The sequence below is a fragment of the Acipenser ruthenus genome, chromosome 38, assembly GCF_902713425.1.
Source record: "Acipenser ruthenus chromosome 38, fAciRut3.2 maternal haplotype, whole genome shotgun sequence".
NCBI lineage: Eukaryota > Metazoa > Chordata > Actinopteri > Acipenseriformes > Acipenseridae > Acipenser > Acipenser ruthenus.
The window spans coordinates 3,873,397-3,882,822 of NC_081226.1; the positions used below are offsets into that span (position 1 = coordinate 3,873,397).

Consider the following 9,426-nt stretch of genomic DNA (forward strand, 5'->3'; position numbering starts at 1 on the left):
CCTTTTAAACCCTGGATAATTCTGGTTGCTCTTTTGGACGATCCTTTTTGTAGAAAAGGATAGAAGCTACTTGATGAGATTCTGGGATCAATAAGCTATTAAGCAACCAAACGAGCAAGATAGGCTGAATGCCCTCCTCCCGTTTGTAAAAGTTCTTATGTACTTATAATAAGTGCTTTGTCCTTTCCTTGTAACTAAAGTCTGTTTCTTCCATTAGGATTTTAAAAAGCATGCACGCACACGCACACGCACACACACATGCGCACGCACACACGCACATGCAGACACCAGGTGGTCAATATTGTAACTGGAGTTTGTTTCTTTCGGATTCTAACCAAAGGAAGTCAATAAAACAATGTCTTCCTGAGAGCAACCCTTTAAATTACATTTATATTTTTTATTGTTTTCATCGCCGATCAGACAGATAGCTTCTGGAATACCGTTATTATAATGCACAGCCTATTTTATAAATACACAGCCTATTTTATAAATACACAGCCTATTTTATAAATACACAGCCTATTGCATAAGATAGTTTTGAACTTGAACCTTATATTAAGGTGATTAATAGAAAGTCTTCTCTTTGTAATGCAGAGTCTGCTGTGATGGCAGAGAGGGGATTGCTTATCCTTCTGCTTGCAGGTGGGTTTCCTTTATTTCTGTTTTTATCACTGTTTGCATCGATATTTTACACACTCACCCCAAACATGTGATTGCTGGGTGTGTGTTTACTGCAGTCTTCCATAGGTTACCCTGCTGTGCACTCCACTGCTTCAAAGCAGGCCTTGTTGGCGTTACACTTTGTTTTCATTCGAAAGGTAGTTTCCTCTGCAGCCTCACATGCCTTCCTGCCACTCTCCCTCTGTGAACTAAACAGACCCCAGTGAGAGCAGGAGAGCATGGTACAGGGAGCTCCATTTTCAAAAGGTGTTTTTGTTATAACAGTATGGAGGGGTGACGTCCAAGCAAAAGTAGCATGAAGTGGAATTTGCTCAGTAGGGGGCGCTCTTCTGTCGTTAACCAATGTCTCAGCATGATTTTAGTAGTGCAGTGAGTGTAATGCAGTGTAATGTAGGCATCGCCTGGGACTGGAAAATAGCGACAGATTATACAGTGTGCTGGTTTACACCCTGTGGCACATGCCTTTTAAAAAGGAGCTGAAAAGCCCTTTGTCCTGTAAACAAGGATACAGACTGTCTGGGAAGGTCAGTTTGTCTGTAGGGTCCTCATGCCTGCGTGTGTTAACCAGGGTGCGAAAAACACAAAAGGAAAAATGTTTTGTTATTTTGATCACCGTGTGTATACTGGGATTGTTGGAACTAGGATAACCAGGATTGCTAGTACTGGAAGGAAAAGGGACACATATTGACTCATGACTTGGTGTCGGACTACATAGTCAGATTTACATTGATTTCAGGTAGACAAGATTTCCAAATCATGCCGGATTCTAGAAAAGACAGGTTCTGGATTGTAGAGGGGATCACACTATCAATTACAGAAGGGATTTTGTCGGGACCCAAAAATTTTGCCGCATTATTTCGAATAACTTATTTCGAGAAAGTCTGGATTAGACAGGTTTTATTGCATGAGGCTGTAACCCACAATGCTGTGTTCTGTGTGGGGATTAAAGAGCCCCAATTCTGGTCCGGTTGAACAAGCTGGCTATTCCCTCCAGATCCAGCTGATTTAGTTTTAAACACACCTCTTCCTGAACCGCAGTGTTAAACAGGACAGTTCTGAGAATGAGATGCTATCCTGTGTCGCTCTATGAATCCTACTCTCTGGATAGCTAGCACTTTTCTTAACAATGTATTGTTTTTTTTAGGATTTTGTGTGCCTGCTACCAACCAGATCAGAAAACATGTGTTTGTGGAAACTGAGATGACCTGGTCTGAAGCTCAGAGCTACTGTAGAGAGAAGCACACAGACCTGGCCACTGTGCGCAGCCAGGAAGAAGCAGAGCAGCTCTTAAATATTATAGGATATTCTCTCACTGATACTGCCTGGATCGGGCTGTATCATGATGACACTCAGAACTGGCAGTGGTCTAACAGCGATGATGTCATCTACTACTCTAACTGGACAGCAGAGCTCTTCTGTGCTTCAATCAATTCACTGGGAGGATCGAGTCTGCAATGAGATCAAAGCTTTCATGTGCTACACAGGTAAAGATCTCGCTGTTTCTATACTGTGAATATGTATTATTATTAAGATGTTTTTGTTTTGTTTTTACAAATTTTATATTTTCCTTTGGGCTTAGAGCCTCTGTGATTTGCTGTTTGTGTTTACAGAGACAAGCAACATCACTGAGAGATACACCCTGATTGAAGAACTGAAAACCTGGACTGAAGCTCAGCAGTACTGTAGAGAACACCACACCGACCTCGTCAGCATAAAGAACGCCAGTGAAAATGAAGACCTAGTGAAGAAAGCGCAGGGCTATTCCTTCTGGATAGGCCTGTTCAATAACCCATGGAAGTGGTCACACCAGGGGGATAACTACACATTTCACAACTGGAACACAGGGGAACCAAACAATGCGGGAGGCAATGAGAACTGTGTTGAGATAGGTGTAATGGGTAATCAGTATTTATCCAGAGGGGAATGGAATGATGTGAATTGCAGGTTGATGCTCCCCTTCTTCTGCTTTGACGGTAAGGCTTCCTGTTCAGTCTGTGTTCTTGTTCAGCTCAGTGTTTTTACCCCATTCTGTGAGCAGGGACTCAGAGGCCCAGTTCATCTGATCCTACAGTAGCTGACTGACCCCTAGAGCAGGGCAGGATGAAGCGTAGAGATCTGAAGAACCAGAAACCAGTCACTATAGGTGCGTTTACACTTACAACTCGGACCAGAGCTGTGCTAGAGTCGATCAGATTAAAAGATTATTATCATCTGAGCCACCCCATTCACACTTAAGCACAGACCTAAGCTGGCTTTGGCATTGTATGGGCGTGCATAGCTCCTGAACTGTAGTGTGCCCGATGATGTCATATCGGCTACCCGTTGCACAAAGATATTTCCGCTCCCCGAAACAGAGATGCAGAAGTGTTTCAAGCAACAAGCCTGTCATTTTGTGTCATTTGTGTGTTTCTACTTCAAGGTGGTCGTTCCATCAGAAACAGAGCGCAGCATCAAAAACTTGCATATCGGTACCGTCTACTATGTAAATAACACCAGTTTCTTTAAATGTCCACTTCCAAAGTCTCTTCTTCAGGGGTATGTGGACATTTAAAGAAACAGGTGTTATTGTAAACATTAACACATCAGCTTGACAACTCTTCTTAGATGTACATCTTCTTGTTTATTTTCTTACACATGAAAAAAATGTATTTTTGCTATTCAACAAAAGTAAGCCTCATTTGTTTCATGACTTCATTGATCAAAATGTACTTTATATAGCACCTTTCATAGTGGAGCGCTTTACAAGATAGTGAGAAACAATGCATAATACATTACACAGTGAAAACAATGCATAATACATTATACAGTGAAAACAATTCAAACCATTAAATACAATGAAATACAAGGCATAGTACATTAAATACAAGGCTAGGATGTGAGTTCTGAAGAGAAGGAAGAGAGGAGTGAGCAATAGAGATCCAAGGCAGCAGGGAGACTCGTTTTCTTCAATTTCTTTTCAGCAGTGCGGAGTTCAGTATGAGCCTAGTGGAGCATGGTGGGGAGAAGCGGGCAGGTCGAGGGGTGAGAGGGCAAAGGGAGTCGAAGCAGGAGGTGAGGGACGATAAAAGGTTGGAGGTAGCCGAGTCAACAGAGAGTTTGGAGAAGGAGTTGATAGAGGGGAGGTGCGAGAGAGCAGCAGAGGAGAAGACAGAGGGGGAGAGAGAACGGCAGATTTGATGAAAGGTGACAGAGGGGGTCGGTGGAGCAGGAAGGGATGGAAGCGACAGAGAGAAGGAGGTAGTGGTGATCAGAGATATCGAGAGGAGATATCAGAGATATCCAGAGGAATTGGGGGGAAGCAGTCACGGGTGAAGACAAGGTCCAGTTATTTTGGGAGTGGGTTAAACAATGTTGATGTTGTGCATTGTATCAAGCTGCCCTCTTCCCTTATGGATATTAACACCCGAGCCTCTTCATCGCTCCAGTAAATGTAAGTGGAGGATGGACACAGGTTTTGATCAGACATAACTAGGACAAATTGCATAGGAGTATAGTTATGCACATTTACTACTTAGTAGTACTTTACAATAAAGTCTTTTTGACAGTTGTTTGGAAAGGTATTTGCAAGTGTATTCTGAAGTACTGTACAGTAGCTGTAACCACCTGAATTCACAAGCCCACGGTGCAGTTTATCAACCACTTTTAGTAACAGTTTTAAACAGAGATTTAGTAAATGCAATCTGTATGATACTTTGCAAATGCATTTAATCCATGGCATGATTAGCATTATGCAAAGTTTTAGGGAACACTGAGAAAAAAGTGGGGTTATCATGCCCTTTCCTGCTGCCATCTTTGGACCATGGTAACTTTACTCCCATGTGGCTTTAGGTAAGGCACTTGAGTGAGCTAATTAACATTTTCACGAGAAACTCATGCTTCCGTGTGTTAGTGGATGTTGATTTCACGAGCATTTCTTTGATTCTCACGGGTAAATGAGACTTTGCCATTAAAATAGTATGATCGTTTTTTGGGCCATTTTCACGAGCTTTCCCTGCCAACATGCACATGCATTGCCAATTCATGAGACAAACCACTCATGTAAACTGGCCCAACGTTGACATTGCCCACGAGTGTACATGGCAAACGTGAGCCATCTCAGGGACTGCTGTGTTCACAGCACAGCAAAACCAGACCAAAGCCATCGCAGAGCCCCCTCTGGAGCAGAACACTTTTAAGACAGCTGGACCTGGGCTGGATGTGGATGAAACCTTGGCTGGACCTGTGCTGGCTGTGTTTACATGACAAATAAAAGATATCCCGGAGTCGGCTTAAAGTGGCTCGTGTAAACGGGGTACAAGGAGCAGCTACCCCTCATTGTTACACACAGGAGAGACAAGTGCTGAAAATACATTCTAGTTTTGTATTTAAAAACATTGATCCCTTCAGGATGAATGAGACAGCATGTCATTGTGAGCATTGCCCTGGTGGAGACAGCAGCACAGACACAGTTTCATTAAAATACTTTTTTATTTACAGAAGCAGAACCCACAAGCCTCCCCTCCACTCCGGTCTCTCAAGGTATGGAGTGTAATAATTCAGTGTGATTCATAACCCACAGCAGGAATCTGGCTTTGTTAGAAACTTTCTTTTTTCTCATTTTCTTTTTACAGAAGCAGAATCCTCAAGCCTCCCCTCCACTCCGGTCTCTCAAGGTATGGAGTGTAATAATTCAGTGTGATTCATAACCCACAGCAGGAATCTGGCTTTGTTAGAAACTTTCTTTTTTCTCATTTTCTTTTTACAGAAGCAGAATCCTCAAGCCTCCCCTCCACTCCGGTCTCTCAAGGTATGGAGTGTAATAATTCAGTGTGATTCATAACCCACAGCAGGAATCTGGATTTGTTAGAAACTTTCTTTTTTCTCATTTTCTTTTTACAGAAGCAGAATCCTCAAGCCTCCCCTCCACTCTGGTCTCTCAAGGTAAGTGCAGTTTCTCATTCAGACTGAAATGCTGCATCTCATTGTCAGCATTGCCCTGGTGGGGCAGCAGCACACACACAGTTTCATTGAATCACATCTTCTTACAGATCCCAAACCTTCAAGCCCTCCTTCAACACCAGTCACTGGAGGTATGGAGTGGAATCAGTTTAGTGTGATTCATAACCACAGCAGGAATGTGGCTTTGTTATAAAGTCCTCAATTATTTGATATATTATAACTTATTTTATTTCTCTTACGGATCCAAACCCACCTTCTGCACACTTTTTTTTAAACGTATTTATTGATTTAATTATTTTGTTCTTATTGATTCATCATTTTATTATTATTATTTAATTATTTTCTAACAGATCCAACCCCCTCTGAGTCGCTTTCTACACCGGCCTCTAAAGGTATGGAGTGAAATCAGATCAGTTTGAATAACAACCTATTGCAGGTTCAGAGTATTTTACTGTTGATCTCTATCATAAACACACCAAACTTCTTAAATACATTTTAAAAAACGTTATTTGATTTCTCAATATTTTATTTTGTATTATCTGCGGGTGCAACACGTTGAATATTTAGGCGATGGTGAGTGTGTTTTCCAGTGTATATTACATTAGTTACTGGTGCAACTCTCTATTAAGGCTTTTGAGTGTGTGTTTTAATTTTATATTAAACTGACTACAGCAGTTTCTTTCAACCTTTTAATATATATATTAGGGCAGCAGTGTGGAGTAGTGGTTAGGGCTCTGGACTCTTGACTGGAGGGTTGTGGGTTCAATCCCCAGTGAGGGACACTGCTGTTGTACCCTTGAGCAAGGTACTTTACCTAGATTGCTCCAGTAAAAACCCAACTGTATAAATGGGTAATTGTATGTGAAATAATGTATAATGTGATATCTTGTAACAATTGTAAATTGCCCTGGATAAGGGCGTCTGCTAAGAAATAAATAATAATAATAATAATAATAATAATAATAATAATAATAATAATAATAATAATATACCCCACACCCTGATACCACCACCAAATGTGATCATTTCTACAGATCCACAGGACACCACCATTGTTCAGTCTGACTCTCAGAACTCTCCAACCACCGGGCCAGCCGCTTCCCAAACACCAGATGGAGGAGAAAAATCCCAGCAGCCTTCCACGATGGACAGCACCTCTCCTCGAGCCAGCTCCCCTGGGCACTCCAGCTCCTGGCTCTCTGGCACTTCACCCACAGTAACAGGTGGGTACCGTGTCATAGGGTGCAGTGAAACCAGACCTTCATAGCCTAAACTCACCAATAATCTGAACCACACAGCTCTCATAATGAAATGCAGACTGAAGCAGAATTTCAACAAAGCTGCATTTGGATGAGCTGTATTTGTGACTGTATTCATTATTAGTTTTATTTATTATTATCATTGTTATATCTTTTTACCAGTCACTCTAGTCCCTGAGGAGCTCCACCTGATCTCTGACAGTATGGTCTGGCCAGAGGCTTGGCAGTACTGCAGGGATCACTACACTGACCTAGTGAGCCTCACAAGCCTGGCTGCACAAAACAGAGTGTCAGAGCTCGTCAGGAACAGCACTGCGTCGCGATTCTGGATCGGCCTGCACAGAACTGTTGTGTATGATAACTGGTACTGGGTTGCTGGTAAGGATAAGAGGGCCCCCCTAAACTACACTAACTGGGCCCCTGGGGAGCCCAACAATCCTTACTATGAGCACTGCGGGGAGATGGTGCTGGGGGAGGATGGGGGGGCTGAGTGGAATGATCTGTGCTGCTATGAAAAGCTCCCCTTTATCTGTTTCAAAGGTTAAAAACACATCTGAAAGGTTTTATAGCACTGCTTCTCAAACATTCTATAGTATAAAGTCACTTTAGTCAAAAATAAAAAGCGATTTACAAAAACGTTATAGAAATATCTGAGTCTAAATTTTGTTGTATAAACGTAGCATGTGTGAATAATAAAGCAAAACAAAATCTTGTATGTGACAGAGTTTGGCAATGCAAGAGTCCTGTAGATGAAATTTCTGTGTAGCAATCTTAAAGGAGCAATAATTAATTATGAAAGACTTATTGAGGCTGATTGTGAGGAAGTGAGGTGGGGAAGCATTATACTGTTGCACAAGCTTCAGTGCACAATGCTTGTCTTATGGTCTTCATTGTACAGTGCAACACTAATATGATTCACCTCCTTATGATCAGCATTGAGGAGTCTTTTCAGAAGCCATTGTCCTCCACTTGTTTTTTTTAATTCAGGATACGCAGCTATTTAAAATGCCAGGCTGTAGATAAACTGCTGCATCCTGGTACCTGTGCTGTAGGTCACTGGGTCTGATTGAGGCCGGACCATTGGAGAGAGTTTGAACTGTAATACATCATATAGGATGTATTGTTAGAGGGAAGTAGAGAGGGTGAAAGGGTCTTATTTAATATTTGTCTAATTTCTGCTTTTTGCCTTTAAAAAAAAGATTCTATAATATTTAAGTAGGTTTTACACATTTAAATAATGCTTACATATTTCAGTAGTATTTAAAACATTTGAACTTGTTAAATTAGTTTTTACATATTTAAGAAGGTGTGTCTGTATTTGGGTCCTGGATATTGTCATCAGCACCAGTATAACAAAATCAAAAGAAAACTTTTATTTTCCTTGTTTGCACTTTTGTGTTGCTTCCCTGAGCTACAGCAGAGCGGACATTCATACCCCCCTGCTGCTGCAGGTAGTCGCAGGAGTGTGTCTGTTTAGAGAACATTAGAGTGACAGAAGGAGGGAGGGAGGAAACTTGTGTGTCTGTCTGCCTGCAGCTGAAACTACCAGCCTCTAGGGAATGTACACAAACTGGACAGCCAACAGGGTCTGGTTTCTGATGATGCAGATTGCACCTAATGCTAATCTGTGTTCGAATGTAGTTAATAGGTACACTGTAATCATATTTAACTAACCAAAATAGAAACTATGTTATGTACTGAGTGAGTCTCTTCTGTCTATTTATATTCTGTATTGCTGCATATATTGATAGTCTGTATGTTTTGCTGGTATAAAAATAAAAAAATGATTTGGTCTGAATTTGTCTTTTGTTTGTTTGTTTGTTTGTTTCTCTAACTATAACAACACCTGAAATGTATTTCATTATGAACTACACATTTTTAGTCCCAGAAAACTGTTATATAGTAGCTAGCCTGCATACAAGATGTCTGGGGTTATACTACCATCTACTTGGTAAAAAGGTATGGTGTGCTATGGATATTTACAATTTGAAACATAAACTGAGATTATTATTATTATTATTATTTATTTCTTAGCAGACGCCCTGGATAAGGGCGTACAATTGTTACAAGATATCACATTATTTTTACATACAATTACCCATTTATACAGTTGGGTTTTTACTGGAGCAATCTAGGTAAAGTACCTTGCTCAAGGGTACAGCAGCAGTGTCACCCACCAGGGATTGAACCCACAACCCTCTGGTCAAGAGTCCAGAGCCCTAACCACTACTCCACAGATGCAAATAGATTATTTTGAAGAAGCAGGAGTTCTGAAGCTGTCTCACACAAGGAGAAGGTAACGAGGGCCTATTGTTAATACGTCAAGATAACAAGAAAAAGTATGCATAAGTACAATTATTAATGAGTATTATGATGACGGCGCTGATTAGTATTAATAATCGTAGCAGCTGTAGTAAATCAGCTGAACAAATTAGATTGATTTATGAGGAAGAAGGAAAAAATGCACAACAATTCAAGAATAAAACATGAAAATAACTGAATGCGAATGAGCAGTCTGTGTTTTGCCGCATTTCGGGTTTCTGGTGAC

The 9,426-nt window shown here is 41.1% G+C and overlaps 1 protein-coding gene across 1 annotated transcript; it reads left to right on the forward strand.

Annotated features, from left to right (window-relative positions):
- The first annotated feature begins 596 nt into the window (after positions 1–596).
- Positions 597–8,666, forward strand: LOC117964808 (C-type mannose receptor 2-like). The gene is made up of 9 exons (XM_059008845.1): positions 597–642; positions 1,826–2,128; positions 2,292–2,654; positions 5,158–5,199; positions 5,426–5,467; positions 5,560–5,601; positions 5,970–6,011; positions 6,654–6,842; positions 7,041–8,666. The coding sequence occupies exons 1-9, from the start codon at positions 606–608 to the stop codon at positions 7,421–7,423; spliced, it is 1,443 nt and encodes a 480-aa protein (XP_058864828.1). The 5' UTR covers positions 597–605; the 3' UTR covers positions 7,424–8,666.
- Positions 8,667–9,426: the final 760 nt, after the last annotated feature.

Excerpts from the sequence above, each read along its gene's own strand:
- LOC117964808 (XM_059008845.1), top strand. The coding sequence starts at position 606 with ATGGCAGAGAGGGGATTGCTTATCCTTCTGCTTGCAG. Across the intron at positions 643-1,825 it reads GCTTATCCTTCTGCTTGCAG|GATTTTGTGTGCCTGCTACC; the intron begins GTGGGTTTCCTT and ends TGTTTTTTTTAG. Across the intron at positions 5,468-5,559 it reads CTCCACTCCGGTCTCTCAAG|AAGCAGAATCCTCAAGCCTC; the intron begins GTATGGAGTGTA and ends TTCTTTTTACAG.